The 22,612-nt window shown below is 42.2% G+C and overlaps 3 protein-coding genes across 15 annotated transcripts in view; all 3 read left to right on the top strand.

The window, feature by feature from the left end:
• frmpd3 (FERM and PDZ domain containing 3) overlaps window positions 1-8,869 on the top strand; it is a 112,057-nt gene extending 103,188 nt beyond the window's left edge. For 9 of the 10 annotated variants that reach the window (XM_049027472.1, XM_049027470.1, XM_049027471.1 and 6 more), the window contains 5 exons: window positions 414-503; window positions 708-887; window positions 1,138-1,273; window positions 2,559-3,401; window positions 3,785-8,869. In XM_049027472.1, coding sequence (XP_048883429.1) covers window positions 414-503; window positions 708-887; window positions 1,138-1,273; window positions 2,559-3,401; window positions 3,785-6,594 — 4,059 coding nt within the window. In that variant the 3' untranslated portion in view covers window positions 6,595-8,869. The remainder of the gene's footprint in view (window positions 1-413; window positions 504-707; window positions 888-1,137; window positions 1,274-2,558; window positions 3,402-3,784) is intronic. The other variant, XM_049027479.1, reaches the window with a different exon arrangement.
• A 1,442-nt stretch (window positions 8,870-10,311) lies between these two features.
• On the top strand, window positions 10,312-18,178 carry prps1b (phosphoribosyl pyrophosphate synthetase 1B). Its single transcript, XM_049029084.1, has 7 exons — window positions 10,312-10,665; window positions 13,281-13,464; window positions 13,963-14,061; window positions 14,549-14,673; window positions 15,521-15,694; window positions 16,088-16,247; window positions 16,439-18,178. The coding sequence occupies exons 1-7, from the start codon at window positions 10,544-10,546 to the stop codon at window positions 16,529-16,531; spliced, it is 957 nt and encodes a 318-aa protein (XP_048885041.1). The 5' UTR covers window positions 10,312-10,543; the 3' UTR covers window positions 16,532-18,178.
• Window positions 18,179-19,511: 1,333 nt separating this feature from the next.
• LOC125751219 (solute carrier family 25 member 53-like) lies at window positions 19,512-22,354 on the top strand. Of its 4 annotated transcripts, none has more exons than XM_049029873.1 (3): window positions 19,512-20,066; window positions 20,618-20,736; window positions 20,998-22,354. In XM_049029873.1, exons 2-3 carry the CDS (start codon window positions 20,649-20,651, stop codon window positions 21,546-21,548), a joined length of 639 nt encoding a protein of 212 aa, XP_048885830.1. In that variant the 5' UTR covers window positions 19,512-20,066; window positions 20,618-20,648; the 3' UTR covers window positions 21,549-22,354. The 4 variants fall into 4 exon arrangements, with proteins under 4 accessions (XP_048885830.1, XP_048885827.1, XP_048885828.1 ...); XM_049029871.1 differs by having other exon boundaries at window positions 20,055-20,066; window positions 20,808-22,354; XM_049029870.1 differs by having other exon boundaries at window positions 20,618-22,354.
• Window positions 22,355-22,612: the final 258 nt, after the last annotated feature.

The following is a 22,612-nucleotide window of genomic DNA, read 5'->3' as shown; positions in this document are numbered from 1 at the left end:
AATGGTGTGTGAGTGTGCCCTGTGATGGGCTGATTCCCCATCCTGGGTTGTTCCCTGCCTCGTGCCCATTGCTTCCGAGATAGGCTCCAAACCCACCACAACCCAGGAGGATAAGTGGTTTGGAAAATGGATGGATGGATGATTCAAAGCTGTTTATTTACTCATGACACAAAATACAAAGATGCTCATTAAACTTTTTTAGGGCTTAGTTTTCATAATTGTGATATGATTTTTAGTATAGTTACAATTTTCCTCCTAAAACCCAAAAACTGTCCCTGGACAGCAAATACATCAAATACTGTAACTGGGTGCAAACATGTGCTTTATAAGAAAAGTAACAGTGCCTTCATGAGGACAGTGGTGGTATTGCAACATAGCGATTTGACAATCTCTCTCTATGTCTAACCTTACAGGTCCCTCCTCTGCAGGGAAAGCTACAGTATATGCGTGCTCTGAATGACTTGCCGCCCTTTGGGGGCCTGCTGTTTCACACTGTTGGTCTGGTAATAGTACCCATAGCAATTTCAGACATTTTACCCAAATAAAATTACAGTTGAACTCTTTTTATAACAACTCTAACTTTTTCTTTTATAATAACTCTTTCTTCATGTTAACTGTAATGTGAAAGAAATAGGATGAAAAAAATAAATGAACAATCAATCCTTCTGCCTGTTCAGCAAATGCCTCTCTGCCTCTACCTCTGCTAGGATGAGAAGCAGTCTGCCACAACACTCCTGGTTGGGCCGCGACATGGCATCAGTCACGTCATCGACCTGAAGAACAACCTCACCACCGTCCTGGCTGAATTCAGCCGGATTTCAAAGGTGCAGCTGTTTCGAGAAAACCAAGGAGTGGCCCGGGTGGAAGTGACGATACTGGAGGCCAAGGTATAAGACCATACCATATATCCCATGGTATTTTATAGCAAAACTGAATAGTACAACATTCTTATGTGCCATTTGTTGCTATACAGTCAGGTTTGTCAAAAGTCTGTTTTCTATATATTTAAATCTCAATTCAAAATGATGCTGTTTAACATAAACAAATCCTACTGAACCAGCAATAAGGAACATTTTCTGCCAGGATGTTTTCTTGCCTCAATAATTTCTAAAATCTCCATCCATCCCTTGATTCTAGCCACTGGTCTTATTGATGGAATGGCCAGATGCCTCCAATTTCGCCTGTCTTATATCCGGTTATTACAAGCTCTTTGTGGACCCCAAGAAAACCATCTACTGCCGGACTCCTGGTCAGTCCCACATGATCAAGGCAGGTATGTTAGTAGCCACCTTTTTACTTTATAGCACTACAATATGTACCATATGAGTTCCATGCTTAACCACAAAGTGGAAAGCACAGATCCAGAAAGTAAAAATCCAGACCAAGGTTTTGTTTCAACCAACCAGTTGAATATAAAGAGCCACAGTCACGGATTTCTCAACTGTGACTGTGACTCTTTATACTCAACTGGTTGGTTGAAACAAAACATTGGTCTGGATTTGTACTTTCTGGACCTGAAGTTTCCACCTCTGACAACCACAGCAATAACCACTGTCATATCCAGTGCATTGTCACTACAAATTGCTTCACAATAATCAGGAAAAACAACTGTATGGCTACAAAATTAGCACAAAAAAAATTCAGTGTTGTAGTAAGCTTGCCGATTCTTTTGTGTAAGAAGGACCGTTGATGGACTTAAGATATTGAACAGTACAGTATGTGCAAAGTGTTATATTATTATAAGAGGTGGTAGTAAGTAAACTGCTTGTTCTTTTGTTAAAAAGAAGAAGCTTTATTTTGTTGACAGGACATTTTAAGTAAAAGAAAAACTTCTCATGTATAATGCTGACCAAAGATTTAGAAACTGCAGATGATGCACTCACATATAACTACACCACTTCATGATATCAAATTACCAGTTCCTGGGGGCTTTTAGCAAGGTTTCTGTAAGCTTGTGGTCAGTGTTCTACAGAATCTGAGCCAAGATTCATTCATCAAAGCATATCAGTCATCATGTGATGGCTTAAATGTGTGCCCCAGCTACCTGGATTCTCATCTACGACTTCATTCGCAACTGGACCAGCTCCATTGACTCATGTTAACAAGTCATCCTGGAACCACCATTCATAGTGCTCTGTGCTTCTCCTGCCTGAGACTGTCTCATCTCCATTTTGGCTCAGTCTGTTCAAGAGACCACCTCTGATTCACTTGTTGATCATCATGTTCTAAATCAGCATCCCTGGATCTGTTCAATATAACTTTGTATAATGTCACACCTGCTGCTGGATAGCTAATTCTTTTGATGACTTCTGAGACAGTGACCACGGGATCCTGCTTCAGTTCATGATACTGGCTTGGCCTTTCCACAACTCTGCTTTTGTGTGCTTGAGCCTGCCTGAGAGGACGATCGGGCTCATTTTCTCCAGCCCACAAAGCTGAGCTCAGCATTCATCCCAAAAACTATCATCCAACATTTGTAGAGAGTTTGACTGTCTGGAAAAACTCCTCTCACTGTGTGGTTCTCTACATTGAAACTTTTATGATAACTCTGTCTTTAGATTACAGAAGTCCTCACACGCTACCCCAGCTGGTCCCCTCAATGTCGAGCAGCAGCCGACGGGAAGAGAGGGAGGGTATCCCTAGGGAGTCCTCCAGAAGGCCAGCTAGCCCACCACACTCACAGCACCTGGGTCTGTGTCACCTGCATCTCAAAGAGCAGAAGCAGCTCCAGGAGCTCCAAATGCAGGCCGAAGAGGAAGTGGACTTCAATGAGAACATTATCTTCCAAGAGGAAAGCCGACCACGCACCAAGTCTGACCCAACACTCAAGAGCACTGAGTCCATTGCAGAACCTGTGGCAGTCGAGCACAGCAATTCGGGGACTGAGTTTAGAGGTCGGGCCAACACACTGGAAGCATCCCAGCGCCATGGACGGTTCTTCTGTGATTCTTGTAAGGCCAAGTTAAAGGCAGCAGCAGAGGGTGTTGTGGCAGTAAATGGTGGGTCTCAGCGATGCTCTAATGCATGCGCCTCCCGTGATGGGGGAGCTGTGGACCTCATGTCCTTACCCCCACCAGGAAACGAAGAAGATGAGGAGATGGAGGAAGGAGGAGGAAAACTCCAACTGCCTCCTCCTGCTATTGCTGCGCCACCACCAGGATTCCGTGATAACAGCTCAGATGAGGACGATCCCAATAGGGGGCGTAAAGCCCAGGGTCAAGCACTGGCAGTAGAAGCTCAGGAAGAGGTGCCCGTGACTCTAATTGACAATGTAGCCACACGGACGGTGCGAGATCATGCCCAGGAACTAGACGATGCACTGGTATCCACCCTACAGGCACTGGAGGCTTTAGCTGCATCAGAGGACTATCCCCACCATCAGCCAACCCCACAGACAGCAGGTGGACAGCTGTCATAATTTCCATGGCCTCCATGAAGAACCCCTAGATTAGCCCTAAAACTGGTCCTTTCCTAATTACAAATGTAGTTCATAAAGGACAATGACCATTCTTGTATCCTAGATTCGACTTGATTTCCTATTGCTATTTGTGACAATGTGTTATGTTTCTGTAGGATTAAAGGGTACAACATGCAACTTCATACCATGATTAAGATATATAAATTCTTGTTTTATGCATATTATTTTATTCTTCGGTATATAAATGTAAAACAACTTTGAAGGGCATTTTATTCAGCATGGAACTGCACTCTTAATACTGTTAGCTTGAGATATGGATAAGCATTTTAGTAAACTTGACTTTGGTTTATGCTTCACTCTCTGCAGGGCTGATCGTGCTGGCAGCAATCACCCCAGAGTCCTCGCTAGATTCTGGACATGAGACCAACTCTTCAGAGCTAACAGATGTCTCAGAGATGGTGTCTGCAATGAAGCAGCATCAGAATCAAGCCTACCTGCTGGCTCACCACATCAACAAGGATCGTCTCTTTGGGCGCCGTGATTTCCCTCTTGCCATCCCTGGATGCTCTGCTCAGGCTCTTGGGGGAGGTACCTTTTCTGTTAGTCAGCTGCGTGCTGGAGGGCCTCCTAAATCTGTCATCCTCAGCAAGGCTACCCAACTAAGAGTTATTCCAACTCAAGAGACTACAGTTCCCAGCATTACTGTGGATCCAGTCCAGACACAACCCCAAACTAGTGTACAAGACACAGGGAAGTCCAATCTAGTGCCTCCCCAAGATGTGTCAGCTGATTGCTCCTCACAGGCCTCTAGAGAACTAACAGTTGTTGAACAAGGTGAAAAAAAATCAATCAGCAATGACCAGGGGTCATTAAGCCCAAAAAAGGAACGGCTGAGTCCAAAGCCTGCTGTCAAGGGGGATGTCAAGGGGAAGGCCCCAAAAACTCCTAGTCCAGAATCTACCAAGAAAGCCTTACCCATTCTCTTGCCTGTGGATGGAGCAAATTCTACAAATAGCCACCCAGGAAGTCAAGAAAATCAGACTGTCTCAAGTAAAACTAGTAAACCTTCAAGTTCCAAGGATCTCTTGATCTCAGATGATGACTTGTTCTGCACATGCCCAATAAAGCCAAAGCCTAGTGTCCCACTACGAGCAAAAGACCCACAAGCTCATAAGGTAGTAGTGTTCCATTCTTCATCTCCAACTGATGATGAGCGCCTTCGTGCTAAAGCCAAAACTTTACAGCTAGCCAGCAGCAAAGAGAGTACAACACAAGGTCCAGAACATTCACAGACAAAGTCTACACTTTTAGTCCCACCCAAGTGTTCCCCACTTCCCCCCAAAAAGACAGGGCACAAAGAGATACCAGATATCAAGACAGAGAATTCTCAGAGCAAAGTTTCAAATGAGACGCAAAAAGTCACCAAAACCGTACCTGTGCTTGTTGAAACATCAAAAGCCACTAGTTATGCGGACAAGGCAGCAACAATTCCTGCCATGGATTGCAAGAAACAGGGCAATAACAAAGCTAAGACCCAACGTAGTGCTCCGTTCCTGAGCTTCAGGAACTTACTGTCAGCAACTTTTCCAGCACGACTGAGGCGTGAGACAGATGAGCGGCAGGCACAACTGCAGAAGGTACGTCAATATGAGCTGGAATTTTTAGAGGAACTGTTAAAGCCAAAAGCAGCACAGGCAGAGTTTCTTCCGCAGGGACCATCTCTAGTTCCTGTGGGCACTTCTTGTGCTTGCCAGCTTCGCTCTAGTCCTGTGCAAAAGGTCCCTGGTGTGTCTAGGGAACAGCGACGAAGCTGTGACTGCAAGAGGTTGTGCAGAGGGATCCGACTGCCTGATACACCTGTTGGATCTGCACTTGAACGCAGAGGAAGAGAAAGGACTGTGTCTAAAACCCCACCTACCATCCATAAAACATCACCAGAAGGACCCAAAAAAGCATCTCAACTTGAGGGAGCAAAAAGACCTCAAACTTTAGAGATAAAGACCACTCGAATCCGCTCAACAAGCCTTGAATCTCGAGAACCCCAAGGAAAGCCGGTCTCCTGTCTACCTACCTGTACTTCACATTCAGAGTGCATAGCAGCTCCACATTATATGAAGCTTCAGAGGCGATACAGCATTGGGGAGGCAGACAGCAATGAATGTGCACCACTCTATGCTGAAGTCAAGAAAGTCAAATCCAAAAGCCTTGAGAAGGAGATGGAGCGAGTCAGAGCAACTGGACTCAGGCTACCAACTCCAGTGGAACCATCTTATTCTCATGCTGGGGACGGAAAAAGAAAAGGTGTGTTCTCCATTCAAGAGGAAGAGCTGCTGAAGGAAGACCGAGTAGAGGCTAATGAGGTAGTGCTAGGGTTGCCAAGTGAGGATAATGATGACAGACAGAAGTGCTGTTCTTTCTGCTTTTGCTACCGTAAGTGTGATACAACTGATGAGAACAGTGAGAAAGACGAGCTTTCCTACTCCATTCCCTTGCAAGTACTACCAGGCATGCAGTTGGACAGCCATGCCATGCCTGTGGTCAGCAAAACACTGCAGGTGCTTGATGCAGAGGACTGTAGTGGGGAGGTGGAAGTGGAGGATCCCCAAAACCACGAGATTGATTTGCGAGCTTGTAGTAGCCTGGAGGCAAGCCTATCACGAGTAAAAGCCTTGCAGGGTAAGACATTTTCCCTACCAGATGGCTTCTTGACTGCACAGCTTGATGCTAACGAGCTGCTTGCCATCCTGCGACAGTGTGCAAGCAGCCCACAGGCTGAGGATGAGCTTCGCCTGCAAGCCCCTCAATTGGCCGAATACAAACAAGAACTAGCCTTGCGTTTCAAGGAGTTTCGGGCATCGTGCCGGCGAGTAGCAGGTGTAGAGAAAAGCCCCACACGAATGCTGAGCGCTGTTACTGCCAGCTTTCAAGTGCTTTGCAGTTTGACACAGTCCTTCATCCAGCTAGTCAGAGGCGTGCGCTCTGAGACACAGAGACTGCAGCTGCTGCGCAAGGTGGAGGAGGTGGCAGTCAACTACACTCTGCTCCTACGTGCTGCAGAGGAGTCGATGGGCCACTCAAGCAGCCTTCCCACCAAAAGCAGCAGCCCTCTACCTGGCAACCCTGCAGCAAATATGGGCTCTCTCAACCGTCCCATTAACAGCCTGAGTACTAAATGAAACCCAAGCTCAAAACAAGGCTTCAGAAATGAAGACCCATCTTTATCTTTGTCTGACACTTCCCGAGAAACTGTACTACTGCAGTCAGACATAACATGGGTACTTTGCCCTGGCCAACCCATTATTTGCTGTTTACATTTAGTCCTGTGAACTCCACAAGAATTGTTCCATCTTCAGCACTGCAATACAACTGCTACTTTCACATGTTTACAAAGGCATTATGAGAAAAATAATCACCCACCAAGTATAACCGTATATATGGGAAAGGGAGAACTGGAGACATTCTGCTCCAAGATTCTGGGCAATATGGACAGAGCTACATGCACGACTGGGTGAAGGAAATAAACCCTTGTCTTTCAGCTATCAACTGGAAAGGTCTTTATATCAGCCTGGCTAAGGATTTTATTGTTTTTTTTTCCAGAGAAGTACAATTTTGTGTTCAGAAAAGTATATCTTATTATGATGATGATCATATTGATAATTATTACAGTAATTCTAATTAAAGCCCTTCTATTTGATATGCACTAAGTAACGAACTCCTCTAGAGAAAATGTTAAGTAGCTGGTTGTATAAAATATTTGGCATTGACTGGTCAGGTGATGTGTTTGTGTACTGTTTGATTGTTATTACACAATGCAGACTACATTGGACATCTTAACAAGTTCTTAAGTGCAACCCTAAAATGTACCATTTTCATAGTCTTTCGAAGTTGTATCATGAAAATTGCCACACGTTACGGTTGGGTTTCTGTGTCTCAACCATGCACAGTCACCCACAAATGTGGAATGGAAACACAGATAAGGCAAACCTGCTCAGGGCAGATAATGTAGCAGAGACCCAAACCCATGCCTCATTTACATCAGCCAGGACGGGTGCTACTTCCTGGTGGCAGTACAGTCTCTCCATGGGCAATTTAGTGAGGTATGCTTACAGTCCAAGTTACACTTCAGCTTGTCAGTTGAAAGGGCACCTAAACAGATGTTCATCTGTGGCGTTAACCTGACACCTCATCCAGTGCAACTGCTGACACATTCCAGTGGAAAGGCTTTCCAAGGCTAAGAAAGCTTCTCATATTTTCCCTCATATACACAAAAATTAGTTTATAATGACATATCATGCACAGCTACTCTGTCTTTTTCAACTACTGTGTTTTTCTAACATAGCATAGAGGGTTAGGTTCTTTTCCAAATAATCCTCAATTCCTATACTCATGTTAAAAAAAATAATAATTTTGTATTGTAAGAGTTTGTTCTTCTTCACTGCCACAGTAAACATCTTCATGAGGTCCTGCCCATTGAGCTACTGGATATGACATGTTTTTTTTTTTTATTATGTATCGGTTATCCATTGTGAATTCTTGGAGATATTTAACAAGAAATCCCAACAAAGTAGTTTTTTATTGTATTTTAATAAAACAAACACCTGTTCTCTGTCTCAACATTTCTGTCTGCTACTGTTCTCTCCTTTGAGACACTTGGCTGGTGTAAGACTTGCTAAATCCTGACCAACACCCTGATGCTTTTAGGACCAAGCCACAGTGATTTAGCGGCTCCAGGGAACACCCACATCCCGACAACAACCATTCCATGCCATGTTTACTCACCTCTATCTGTCACAACATTCTTCATCTGTTTCTTTTCCTACGATGTCCATAATATAGACATTTTCTGGATCCCACTGCTGAAGGCACATATTTGTCCTTGTCTGCTCCAGCAATGGGTTTGGGATTACATGCCAGACAGCCTTGTTTTAGTGATAATGCTGTGGTTACATGAAAACAAAGCTGAGAACCACATAGAGACCGGTGTTTCGAAATGGTACTGTATTTTCTTTCCTTTTTAAATTCTCCGAGGATATTATTAACTTGTACGATACTGTAAATCAAATGGGATATTTGTGAAGAAAAGTTTTAGAATATTTAAAAGTAGAAGTGTGAAGATTTATCAAAAGGCTTCACTGTTTTGTAGAAGAAAAAAAATCACAATATGAAAATATTTATAGTAGTTATGTATCATAGACATGAACAGTTCGTTATATTTTAAAGCCTATATACCAATAAAAGTAAAGCATGGGCCATATTTATTTTTGTAACCTACTCTAATTTTAAGCATACTGTTGATCTTATTTAATGGAAAATTTTATTTATCAAATATTTTGATGGTCACATTTTTTCGGAATATTTTGGGTTACACACATTGTTTACTTACGTTCTTAAAATATGAATGTCTGTTTCATTCACTTGTGTATGTTTTTTGTGTTACTTAAGACTTTTTGAATTATTTGTGTCAGTGACTGTCTTCATTATACTCTTATGTCTGTAAAATGTGTTTCATGTTTTAAAAGCAATAAAGTGTAAAAGTCCACACACTCAGTTTATATATTAAAATACTTAAACGTTTCAAAAAATACTGATCATGTGCAACACTTTTGAAGAAACTCCAGGATTTGCTTAAAGCATAACTAAGCACTTTGTTGGTGGTAACCAGTCATCTGCTTCTATTTCACTGTCGTATTTGTTTTGCAGAAAAGCATACTATTCCAGCTCAGTGATATTTCGTTAAGTATTTTTAAAAATACATTTTCACATTAACATAGAATGATTAAAGCATTTCAGATCTCAAGGTCTGCTATGTCAATACATATCCATAGCTAAGCTTGGAGTGGGATAATTAATAAAGTCACATACGAAATTTTGAAGATGCAGTACTTTATTGTCATATAACTAATTACCTGTTAGGAATTTCTCTCAGTGCACCTGTTCATGCCAGAACAACTAATCACAGCACAACACATAAAAACATAAAGCACATGAAACATAAAATCCCTGCCCATGAACTAGGACTGATGCAAATAACGATGGTAACTTTAGAAGCCTCTAAAATCACTTTATAACGTTATCACTTTATGTTATTAAACAATTGTATAAAATACAATAGATTCTGAAGCAGAATAAAGATGTCAAGTGCTTTAAGATACAGGAAAATACAATACAACGCGTCATTTCATAAGATAGGCCTACTGCACATCATTATACTCATTAATGTTATCGGCAGATTAGGCAGTTCACCCCAGTATACACAATCAGTGCCCCGTCATAATTACAATCTACATGTTACACGTTGTTTCTAGGCTTATGTTATTTGTAGTACAACATATATCTGCGTATAATATGGAGTTCCCGAGTTCCAATGACATGCAGTTTAGTAAAGCTAAACAGGAACACGTAATGATTCTGCTATGGATTTTTTGTCTGAACCAATATATACACTGATCAAGGGTCAGCTGTAATAGCATAAATGGCTAATGAAAACGCTAGAAGATGCAAGGCCATTTCGCTATAAATATCAAATTCAGTGATAACAATGACAAACACGTGATGTTTTATATCGGATACACGCAACCCTGCAAATGAGCTTCCTGCGTCTGAGCTGAAGTTACTGCTTGTGGCGTATGTGCTTAGGACATAAACAGGAATCTGTTTTAAAATAAAAAAAACATCATTTGATAATTTTGGTGTGATACTCCTTGATTGCCGTATCTTAGCAAGCCGGTCGCATAACGGATAACCCAAGAAATAAGACCCAACAGCACCGACTGCTGACAAATCAGTAATATGAACTGAGACCTCGTGCTACGACTGGTCCAATAAACGTAAGACGTCGCGCCAGCGGCTGAAGGGAGCCAATGTGACGCATACGCGCCGAGGGGCGTGCCAAAAAGTGATGCCGCGCGCTGCCGAAGGGAAGCGCGCGCAGGTTACGATGGAGGAGAGGTAGAGTGTGGTGTGCAGCTAGTGCGGCGTTACGCGTTTATAAATGTAAGCAAATTAAGGGGCAGATATCTGGCTTTCGTCTCCAGTTTATCAAACAACACATCTCGGTCGGATTGCAGATAAGGTTGAAATTCTTGTTTGATCTCTGAAGAAGCCAGCTCACTTGAACGGCCAGACATGCCGAACATAAAGATTTTCAGCGGAAGCTCTCACCAGGACCTATCTCAAAAGATCGCTGATCGTTTGGGACTCGAGTTGGGAAAAGTCGTCACCAAAAAATTTAGTAACCAAGAGACCTGGTGAGTGCATTTTTGTTTTGCGATGCGGATGACCACGTGTTCGGCTAAACAGCCACGCTGAAAAGGGTAACGATCTGTGTAACATGAGGGTTTAGCTAAACCACATGCGCTGTATCTATGGGCAGTTTAGTTCTGGGGGCATTGTGGGCCTTGTAGTTAACAAAGCATTGGTGTCCCGGAATTAAGCGCTAACAGTTGACCCACCGATTATAAATCGGCAAAAATGCGACAAAAACAATTTAACCTCCTATTTCTGTTAATGATCGGCTTGGCAACACAGGCATTGGGTCCGCATGAATATTATATCATAATAGTTTCGTAGAAAAGATTAAATTATTGAAACCTGTATGACTCATTTAAGCTAGTGCTTACAATGACGTATTATTATTATATACTGTAGTATTAAATGGAAACTTGAGCGTTTTTTGGTGAGACAAGTATGTCTCCCATATTGGAACAATTCCACTCGAATGAATTTTTCGTTTAAAATATTTTAAAAATTAAAACATTACTGCAACTTAAGATATCGAGTGAAAGTCATGATAAATATAACCGTTGAACAGCGGGACGAGGACTGTTATATTTAGTTGTATATTAGCATACCGCTATGTCTAATTTCTCCATTGTTCACTAATCCTCGATTATTCATGCCTGCACATGTGTACGATTAAACGCTTTTTTTTTTACAGCTGAGTTTCTTCGAGTCCTTAGAAATTATATACTCTCTCATGTTCCTGGTTGGGAAGAGCAGGGTTATTTCTGTAATTTAAATCTCATTTCTTTGTCAGAACTTAACATCCTCCATCTGAGCTGAAAATAAAGATGGATTGTAATTTTGACATTTGTTAGTACTTGCAGGGCATAGATTAGTGCCACATTAAAATTAGGTGCATTAAACGTTAATAAAACATTCTTGGTTACTTAGGTGATTGGCTGTAGTCAGAATATAGCTATAAAATTTTGCCTTTTACAACAAAAAATGTGAATATACAGTATCTCCCATAATAAATTATTATATAATAATTATATTATATTATTATTTAAGAATAATCATTCATCATGAAAATGTGGGCTCTGTATGTAACGGTTTTGACTTATCTGCCTCACAGCAAGAAATTTGCAGTTCTACCTTGGAATTGGTTTTGTGTGAAACTTAGTGGGATTGAAGTTATACGTTATATATTTTCATGTATTGTTAGCATGAAAGTTGAATAAACTAAGCTGTAGAGATCTCTCATGTGCCAGTATTTGTTCATCATAGGGGTGTGTTGTCTTGCGCCTTGTCTAATGCATAGGCATAACATAAGGATTTAAACTGCATCAGTATAAACTGTGCCCACAATATTAAAATAAGATTACTGGCTTTGCATGACAGCTGCTATTCGATCTCTTGCATGACTGTGATGTTTGCCAGTGTAGGTCACATGGTTAGGTGTTGACCTCTGATGCCCTCATAAGTCACGGGCTACTTTGATTCAGACTCTGCTGCTCTTGCGTTGGTGCAGGTTACTAGTCCACATATAAAACGGAATGGGAAAAGTTTCGGTGAATAAAGAGACACTGGTATGTCAGTGCAGGCTGTGGAAGGTTGGCCGTGAAGAGTGTTTAATGAATAGTAATTTTCGCAGTGGCCAAAGCCAGGGGGTGTGTGGCGTGCTGGTGTGACCGTCATGGTAGATCCATTTTCTGCCTGACGGCACGGTATTTCAGCACACTGGCTATGGATAGACAGGACTTTATGTAAACTCGGTAGCTGCCCTGTGTCATTAAAAATAGACAGTGTCATTTCAAAAGATTCATACGGGCATTTCAGAAGGAAAAGGTGAAGTTTCATTTGTTAAAGGCGGCAGTTAGAATTTTAAGAGGGAACGTAACATTGATGGTGTGACTGTGTATTTTAAATATGGAGCTTCACTTTCACCCACTTTCAACGATGGTAGTTATGGTGGCTGTCAGGCTAATAATGGAAGGAGTGACTAGCTTTCTTTCTCCAGCAAAATAAATTAGTGTGATTGATTGCCTGTTGCTGGCTTCCAGAGAAGCACTTCAGACTGTTTGCCATGCCATCATGTGATCGCTGCACCGCTTCCAAGATTGTGCCACTCTGAAAGCTGTAGGTAGATAAGATGAGTTTGTGCTTGTCGCCGTGCTGACCAAATCACTTTAGCCTAGACTGGCTTTTCCTGTTGGCCAAAAATGTCCAACCTGGTCACCGCACAGCAATGTGCTGGTTCAGAGCCCACCTCAGAAGCGATAGCCTTAAATGTGATGGGGGTGATGTGTAGTGAATGCAAATAGAGGAGGAGTGTGACACAGGTGCCTTTGACATTTGAGAAGCACTTTCACCTTAACATCCTATGGTGAAATGCTTGTTTGCATTCTGATACCCCCCCCCCTTTTAAATGCTAATTGCACCGTGATAGGCTGTCTTTGTTTTTATGGGCATGTCATACTCACTGGATTCCCCTCCCCCCCCCATGTCAACTATTTTGTTTTTGCCTCCACCACAAAAAACGGTCACGTTAGTTAACTGCTCCACAACTTGGGTATAAAATCGGCTTCCCATCTAAATAGAGACGCTGTGTCCAATGCCCCCAAACCCCCCCCCCCCCCAGCGTGGAGATCGGCGAGAGCGTTCGTGGGGAGGATGTCTACATTGTCCAGAGCGGCTGTGGCGAGATCAACGACAACCTGATGGAGCTGCTGATCATGATCAACGCCTGCAAGATCGCCTCAGCCTCCCGTGTCACCGCCGTCATCCCCTGCTTCCCCTACGCTCGGCAAGACAAGAAGGACAAGGTGGGGGCAAAGGGTGTCTCCCCAGCTGCTTTAGTAACCCCACCTAGCTGGCTTACCTTAACCCACCTGCCCTTTTAGATTATAAAGATGTGGTTGGTTGTGGTCTCTTAAGTTGGCGTGGTTCCTTTTCTAGATCCTTTGTTTTGTTTCCTCCCTCCACATGCTGCTCGTGGGAATTTTACTTGCGCAAAAATGTTCTGAGGACAGAAGGAATTGTTTCAGAGAGAGAACCAATCAAATCGTAGAGGAGGTGAGACTAAGATATCAGATTGGTTGGTCGTACCTTCTCTAGTTGCTTGGCCCTGCCTCTCTGAACCAATCATTTTTCCTTCTGCCCTCTGAACAATTTTGTGTAAGTAAAACTCCCATTAACCCACATGGTGCTCCTGATCATGCAGATGCACCAGCTTGCAGTGACATTGTCTGCGACAATTTTCTGATGCATTTTTGGCAGAATGAGTGAGGGGCTTTAACGGTGGCTCTCTGCTACCCTTTCAGAGTCGTGCCCCCATCTCTGCTAAACTGGTGGCCAACATGCTGTCCGTCTCCGGCGCCGACCACATTATCACCATGGATCTGCACGCTTCTCAGATACAGGTCAGTATGGCAGTGAAATGAACGGGCATTCCAGCTTTATTCTGACATCACCGCAGGTGCTTTTAGCTTTGGCTCTTGGTCTTGTGAAGTGTGGAACCGCATGTTTTGAACTTGTTTTAAGTATGAGAGTATTCAGATTCCTCTGCTAAATTCGGAAGTGGAAATAGCCATGGCAATTATATTGTTCGCAAGAAACTGTAATAGTAACAGTATAAATAGTACTGTAGAACATTTTAAAGGAAAGAAAGTCACTTGATACATCCGTAAGTCTTTTTGAAAATAGTTCATATTCTTAATGTGCTTATTTTTGTTTTTAAATCCATTATGCTGGACACTTTGATCCTGCGCTAGATCTGCAGTTAAGGAAGATGGAGGGATGAATGGTTGACGACTGAATTTAGGGCCTGTTTGCCAGCGGGACCGTGAAGCCCCATTTTGGCAGGAAGCCGTGTGTCTTCCTGACGTCTGGCTGCCGTACCGTTTGCAGGGCTTTTTCGACATCCCTGTGGACAATCTGTACGCGGAACCCGCCGTGCTGAAGTGGATCAAGGAGAACATCCCCGAATGGAAGAACTGCACCATCGTATCTCCAGACGCAGGAGGTGCTAAAAGGTGAGCTGGACAAAAGTAATCCACTGGGGTGTCATGTGGCTCAGTAGATTGGGCCTCTTCCTGTAGTCTGAAGGTCGCAGGTTCGAATCCCATATTTGGCAGTAGGTCACTATGTAAGATTAACCAGACAAGGTGGTTGTTAGGTTCTTTTCTTTACATCTTCAATTGTAAATGATAACCTTGTTTTCAGCGACCGCCAACTCAAAAACAAAGTGCATTCACAGAAATTTAACTTGTATATGATATGGTATTGTGGTTGATGACCAGTCCTGCCAAAGTGCAGTTATCTGAGCCAGAACTACCCTCAACCAGCTTTGGGGAGTTTTTGGCCGGTGTGATTCTCCCACGCCGCCTCCTCTTCCGTTTCTCCCCATCTGGAATAGCCAGATTCCCCATGAGTTGTTGTTTTGCTTTTCAGATGTCTTTATGCCAGCTGTGGCAGGACTATCTTTGTGTATACACCTGTGGTATGTAGACAGTCAACCAGCCTCTAGGTTACATTGCGCACTCATCCCCCAGTAAAGAACATAAGAAATTTACAAACGAGGGGAGGCCATTCGGCCCATTAAGCTCGTTTGGGGAAAACTTAATATCTCGGAGTTGATAAAATCTTATCTAAGAACCCTAAGGATCCCAGGGTTTTAGCTTGTGGTACAGTAACAGGAAGACTGTTCCATACTCTAACTACACGCTGTGACAGTGTGGCTTGTTTTTCATGCAGCTTTTTCTCTATACTCAGCTCAGTATTTTTCCAAAACCATTCACACATTTGGACAGATGTTTTTGGGGGGCATGGGGCTGAACTAAAACTATATTCCATGTGAAAACCTTAGCCATCTCTTCACAGGGTCACCTCTATCGCCGACCGCCTGAACGTGGACTTCGCTCTTATCCACAAAGAGAGGAAGAAAGCCAATGAAGTGGATCGCATGGTTCTGGTCGGGGACGTCAAAGACCGAGTTGCGATCCTGGTGGATGATATGGCGGACACCTGCGGAACCATCTGCCATGCTGCCGATAAGTAAGCTCACTCTGCCATCAATCTCATGCTTTTAGCGTGCTTGTCCCAGTAGCTGGTATAAAGCTCGGAAATTCAGACTGACACTTGACCTAGACTGTATAGATGTTGAATTGGAGCATTCCTGGTGTCATGAATAATTAAATGGAAATTTGTGAAACATTTCATATTTTTGTAGTGAAGTGACTCAATTGGTCACATTGTAATCTCCAGGGCTATGGCTTCGAAAATGACCTCATATTTAAACCAACATTTAATTTTTTTTATCATGCTAATGATGTACTGATTTCTTAGTGACACGTCGTTAATAAAGCTGTCAAAAGTACTTTATGCTAATTCTGCTTTGCAAATCCTTTTGAGCTTCTGTATGATTCATGTGGTTTTTACATCCATCAGACTTCTGTCAGCTGGTGCTACCAAGGTGTATGCCATACTGACCCATGGCATCTTCTCTGGCCCGGCCATCTCGCGCATCAACAATGCCTGCTTCGAGGCTGTGGTGGTCACCAACACCATACCACAGGAAGAGAAGATGAAGCACTGTTCCAAGATACAGGTAAGCAGTCTCTGTGTAGGACATCAAAGATGGCCTCCCTTGGGGCACAGGTTAAACCACTTCCTTGCTCCTGATCTAACTGTATCTTGTGTATTCTGCAGGCTTTGCATCGTAACCTGCTTTTTTTCCTTATTTGACTGTTACACGAGTAATGTAATATGTGACCAGAGCATGCATGTGTTCTCCTGCAGGTGATTGACATCTCCATGATTCTGGCTGAGGCTATTCGCAGGACTCACAATGGCGAGTCTGTCTCCTATCTCTTCAGCCACGTTCCCTTGTAACAGAAGCCCCATACCTATCTGCAAAAACAGGAAGAAGTCCTAGACCCAGGCTGCCCCTGCTCACCCTGCCACGCCTTGCAAAGCCGCCCCCCTCCCTTTACCTGTAAGGAGAGTCATGTTTCAGAGGCTGGCTTGGCACCCCAACATTCACCACGCCATGGGTCCAGTGGTTCTGAGGAATGACTGTCTAATTTCTACTCGGCCATCGTGATTCCACCCGGGGCATCTTCCTCCTCCCTCCAGCTTGCTCCATGTTAGCCCCCCTCCCCCATATTTTGTTACAATGGCTGTCGGTGTGTTCGACAGTTGGGCATATTAAACGCTGACTTAAGTAACCTAGTTCAGTCTTACTCTACTAGTCTATCCAGAGTTTCCCACAGTAAACAGAACATGAATGTGTTATAGGTGTCAGTGCTACCAAAGCCAGGTTGGAAAGCGGTTCCACAGTGCATGTGTGGGGATGGTAAAGATGTATAATTTTGTAAGGATGCCCCCCCCCCCTTCTCGTGCCTCTAGTCCTTAATGGTAGTTTATCTAGGCAGGAGCTTTGTTGATAAACAAGCAGTTTGCTTTTTTTTTTTTTAAACTTGTCTGAGTTCTTTGGAAGGCTAATTTTAGTTCACTGTTTCTAAACGAGGTCGTCTGTCTGCGCTTACGTCCCCCAAATGACTTCTCTCTTGGTATTTGCTGAATGTGCAGCATTGTCCGTGTGCAGTTCCATGTGTTCTGCATGGATAAAAGTATCAACCAAGTGAATGACTCCGTGTTTCCCCTCAGACACCTCTTACTTGAAAGTGCTAGATTAAATTCGATCCAAATTTTTGAAAGTATCTAATGCAATTATGGACCTGATGTTTAATGGTTGAGTAATGTTTTTTTTTTTTGGGCTTATGTGATTCAATCTACACCAGTATGACTGCTGTGTGTGTGTGTGTGTGTGTGTGTGTGTGTGTGTGTGTGTGTGTGTGTGTGTGTGTGTGTGTGTACACAAAGGCAAATACATTATCTGTTTAACCATTTCCTCTTACTTCCAACTACTTCATGGATTTAAGGAGCATAAGTGTCTACAACTGACAGATGAATTACACAAAAATGTGACTGGGTTGTTTGTTATAGAGGGCAATCATTAAGATGCATGGTGTAACTGGGTGCTAAGGGATTCTCATACAAGAAATTTTATTTGGGTTTGCTTCCTCCCCTTCCATAACCGGATGTTGCACACTTGGCCAGACCTCTTAATTAAAATCACAGTGAAGAACTTATTCTCTGTCACTGAAGCAAGGTGCAGCTTGTGCAATAGGACCTCTCAGGAGAGTAGTCCACTGTTGTTCCAGCACTTAACTTTCTGCTGTGGACTTAATATTAACAGTAAGCAGTGTTCATGGAGCTTTTTTGTACGATTTGCCATTTCTTTGGGTTTCCTGTAATATTCTGGGGCTTGCGTAGTCTTCAGAAAAATTGTCACCGTGTAAGTAATTGGTGAACTGGCATCGTTTCCAGGTGATTCTTAAAATCCAAGTGTCAGTTTGCATCTCTATGGCTGTCATAACCTTGACTGAGTGGGTGAGTGATGTGTTTGCGCTGAAATCTGTGAACTCATTAATTTCAGTGTTTCCAATGAAAACAAGTACATTGCTAGCAGTATAACTGTTCTCCTGTCTTTCATTGTAACATGCTTGTCAGATCAAATTTTTGGCATACAACATCGACACCTAAGTTACTAATATCCTAACAAAATCCTGTTTTTGGTTTTTTTACATCTGAAACTAAATTCACATTGCAATTCACAATGTTTTTTTTTTTTTTTACAATGAATTATACCAAGATCAGAGTGTTCAAACTTCAGCCAAATCCAGATCACTCATGCTATACACCTTCATTCTACCCGCACATTAGTCCCAACGTTGGCCAGCTGGCTGGAGTGAGATTTTGAATTTGAGACAATTCTGCATACACACGCACATGAATGTAACAGTTTTATTGCCTTGTGAATAGTCTAAAGTTTGCAAACTAGCCCGATGCTTTTGATGTCGCAAATATTGAGATGGAATAATATTTACTGTAAGATTTCTTGCATGAGCGTCTGCAAGTGTGTCATGCCAGCTGCGTTAGAGCTGGCAACTTTGCCCCCAATTCCTCACTCTTTTTAAAGATTGATATATCACCATATAAGACTACATGTGCACATGGACATTTGCGTACTGTGTCCCACATGGATGAAATGTTTCTCTGGAGTTTGGGTGCAATTTAAGATGAAGTAAAGATAGATATAATACTAGGAAAAAAACATTCACACCTCTCAATCAATCCTGCCATCCAATATAAAAGGATTAAAGTAAGTTATATAGACACCTAAATGCACATATACACACACACGCATACATTTTGCACAAGACCAGAGCATCGAACCTTAGCAGCAATGGCGAACAAATACGTGAAGTGCAAGCATTGTTTTGGTGCTTGACTACAATACAAACATTGAAGCTGCAGGTAAGATCCTCAGTGAGGCGTACCCAAAGGTACATGATTTTTTTTTGTTTTTTAACCCTGTCTACAATAAGCAGTGGAGGATCGAGTTTTGGGAGTCCACAACCATCTCTTGCTTTAGCCACAATTAAGCATAAAATTACTCTCTTTGCACCAGTCCGTAAGCTACTCTACCTCTCATGGGCGTTTTTAGGTCCGATCAGTCGAGGCTATATCCCCGAGTATCTTAAGCCTAGTCCAGAGTATTTAGCTTTGATATCAATCTTCCTACAAAACCATAAAATGTCAAGCCCCACGTAAACTTCATTTCACAGCCCCTGATCTTTCCAATAGGTAGAAACGCCCCTGCTACCTCCTCTAATTTTGTAATTGGTTTCGCGTCATAGGTTTCGGAAATTTGAATACCGATAGGATCTTTGCAAATAATATTTTGTATTCTTTACAAATATTAATATTAAAAAATATATATATATATAATTTTTGTGCAAGAAAGTTTCCTGGTAGTACTGTATGTTAATTTGGAAGCCATTTCATTGAATAACGGGATAGTATAAGGGGACCTTAAGCACTAGATATCCGACAAAATCGGGTCAATGTCCAATTTCTGACTGAATTTGTATTTTTCACAGTGAATATTGAGATATGAAAATCTTTTACCAGATAATCTACTGGAAGATTGATAGATGTTTAAGGCTTGAGACCCAAAGGAAACCGTTTTCTGCCTGGTTGATTGACAGGTGCAACAGCCAGTTAGAATTTAACTAACGGAAACACGCCGTCCAATAGTTATTTCATGAAGGGGCAGGATTACTTTACAATGACCGACGACAAGGAAAGTATAATAATTGCCGACAGCACATTTTAAACCTACCTGGTGCAAATATTATGTATTTGGAAAATTTCCTTTTGAATTGCTATTTTCGGAATTATCGTTTTCTTATATTTGTTTTTTTATCGAGTATTTCTACCAGTTTTTTAAACGTCTTTAGATACAGGATAAATAATTATCATTAAGTACCGATTCCAGAGTGAAGACGGATGAAAGGAGGTAGCGAAATTAATTAAATCTTTAACTAAGATAAACGCTTACAAACTAAGAGTTTTAGTGTTTATTTATTTTTACTCGAGCATTTTCTGTCATAAATCTTAATGATACGTATAGATCCGACCCAATTTCAATGCAAAATTATTTTCACTCTCCATTCTTTTTTGTGTAATACCTCGGTATCAGTAAATTAGAAAAAACACTATTATTTTATAATGGTCTGAGTGGGTTGACGTTTGATGTGCGGATATTCGTTTAGAACAGGAAATGTGTAATAATGCAGGAAATATGTAATAATGCAGGAAATGTGTAACATGCGGTTATTTAAATACATGCGCACTTTATGAGTAATATTTTTAGTACCATTTATTTTGCTTCGTGGATTTAAAAATACTGTTTATTTATGATAAGGGTAGCCATTCAAATGCCAGTGTTTGCCTTTTGTTTTGATAGTCACAATGTAAGATTCTGCTACTTCGAGTTCCATGCCGGAATTACTGGCACAAACGCCGTGAAGTTTGTAAAGATGCATAGAATTTCTGTTTCTTCTTCAGGGCTGAGCCTCATTCAGAAGGAAGGGGGAAGATGAATAGGAGACATGAAGTATGTAAGGATGAATTGCCCTGTGCGACTCAGCATCCTATTGTGTGGTTCCACAGCTACATGCATGGTGGTACGTCCAGCTTGCTATCCACCGTAACAACATTAGTCACATTTCCTGTTTACAAGACCGTATTCCGCCAGCAGATACACAGCACCCTCGTTCGTGAAGCCATTGCTCAGCTTTATAGGGAAGGCCCATGGAAGCTCTACAGAGGGGTGGTGCCTCCACTGCTGGTGAAGACACTGCAGGGGACACTGTTGTTCGGCCTCCAAGACACATTCATGCACCAACTCTCAGATGTGCACTTCATCTCCCCACTCCTCTTGCCAGCTTTTGCAGGCCTTGGTGTAGGTGTGGTGGAGGCCCTGGTCTTCACGCCCTTTGAGCGGGTACAGAACGTGATGCAGAACTCCAGCAATGACTGCAATCTGCCCACGCTCCGGAGTGTGCTGTCACGGTTTCGCTCTGAGAGCCTGCCATCCGGGTTCTACAGGGGCCTGATGCCCACGATGATCCGCAACGCTATTGGCAGCTGCCTCTACTTCGGGCTGAAGAATCCAGTGCAGAGCATGCTCTGGCAGCAAGGTCTTTCACCCGGTGCATCGTCCTTTATGTCAGGTGTTCTCAACTCCATGATCATCAGTTTGCCCCTGTATCCACTCTCAGTTCTGGTGGCCAATATACAGGCCCAGGTTGTTGGAGGGCCACATGGGGCATGGGAGTCTGGGGTGATGCTGTGGAACTCTCGGCAGCGCAGCGTTGCCCTCTTGTACCGTGGTGGTTCCCTGGTTATCTTTCGGTCCTGCCTTACCTGGGGCATTACAACAGCCATCTATGACAGCCTAGAAAGGCACACTTTCAAAGCTAACAATTCCAAGTAAAGTCTGCTCACACCATGTATGATTCTCGTCTCTGTTGCTTCAGGTACGACAATCTGACAGTCCCTCAAAGTTATGAGAAGCCTAGTTTTTAAGTTTGTTTTTAAGACTGTTAATTGAAAAGACAAGACTCGTTTCAGTATTTTGAAAGTTCATTTGTTATATATGTTTCTTATTTTACTTAATTCCTCAGTCCATGTCATTACCACTGCTAGGAGTATATGTAAAAACATGGCAGAGCAGAAAGAAGTAGAGTGTAGTTTCACTGTGATTTTGATTGCAATTTCAAATGTGCATTCTGCATTATGAATTCCTTTTAAATTTCTTTTAAATTATCCTTATTGTGGTGCAAATGGTGCAAATGTTTTTTTGCATATGTATTTGCCCTTCAGTACCTTATGTTTACTATCATATTATTTTGTTGCCATGTGTCACTTAGTATTATTTTTTTTCTTAAGAAAAAATGGTTAATACCGGACCATCACAAATCAGAAGTGTCTGGAAATCTGAAAAAATTGCCCTGTTTACTGTAATTCCCTATATTATCACCTGAGGGCAGTGTTAGCGCAAGTTATGTATTTATTTTTATTTATTTAAAAAAAAAAAAAAAACTATTCTCTCGTGTTTTGATTTTTGATACTTTTTAATTTTTAATTTTCTATAGAAACTGTGCACTTGAATTTGTATGGCACAGGAATTCTTGTATTAAATTGTATGAATATTTGGAATGTATAGCGACACACATCCTGAATGTGTTAAACTTCTTGCCTTGTTATATTTCCTGAAAAATAAAATGTTTTTTTCCTGTATTGACTCAATATGGAGTGGATAATTATTCACAGTTTTAAGGATAAACGTAGCGCATTAAACGAGTTTAGAGGAAATCTTTTCCGGCAAAATTTGTTGTGAGGAAACTCCCTGAATCACCAAACTGTATCATAGGTATGTATGCATGGTGGGCAGAGCCAAGTCTACTTTTACAGGGGCCCTAGGCAAAGCTACAGTTTCCCTGCCCCCCATACCAAGAAAATTAAACTTCCTTCGCAACACAGGTAATCTGGGGGCCC

Source organism: Brienomyrus brachyistius, chromosome 10 (assembly GCF_023856365.1).
Source record: "Brienomyrus brachyistius isolate T26 chromosome 10, BBRACH_0.4, whole genome shotgun sequence".
Classification (NCBI taxonomy): Eukaryota; Metazoa; Chordata; class Actinopteri; order Osteoglossiformes; family Mormyridae; genus Brienomyrus; species Brienomyrus brachyistius.
The sequence above is the reverse complement of the archived record's forward strand: the minus strand, read 5'-3'. Positions and strand labels throughout refer to the sequence as shown.

Excerpts from the sequence above, each read along its gene's own strand:
- prps1b (XM_049029084.1), top strand. The coding sequence starts at position 10,544 with ATGCCGAACATAAAGATTTTCAGCGGAAGCTCTCACCAGGACCTATCT. Across the intron at positions 10,666-13,280 it reads TTTAGTAACCAAGAGACCTG|CGTGGAGATCGGCGAGAGCG; the intron begins GTGAGTGCATTT and ends CCCCCCCCCCAG. Across the intron at positions 14,674-15,520 it reads GACGCAGGAGGTGCTAAAAG|GGTCACCTCTATCGCCGACC; the intron begins GTGAGCTGGACA and ends ATCTCTTCACAG.
- LOC125751219 (XM_049029870.1), top strand. The coding sequence starts at position 20,649 with ATGAATAGGAGACATGAAGTATGTAAGGATGAATTGCCCTGTGCGACT.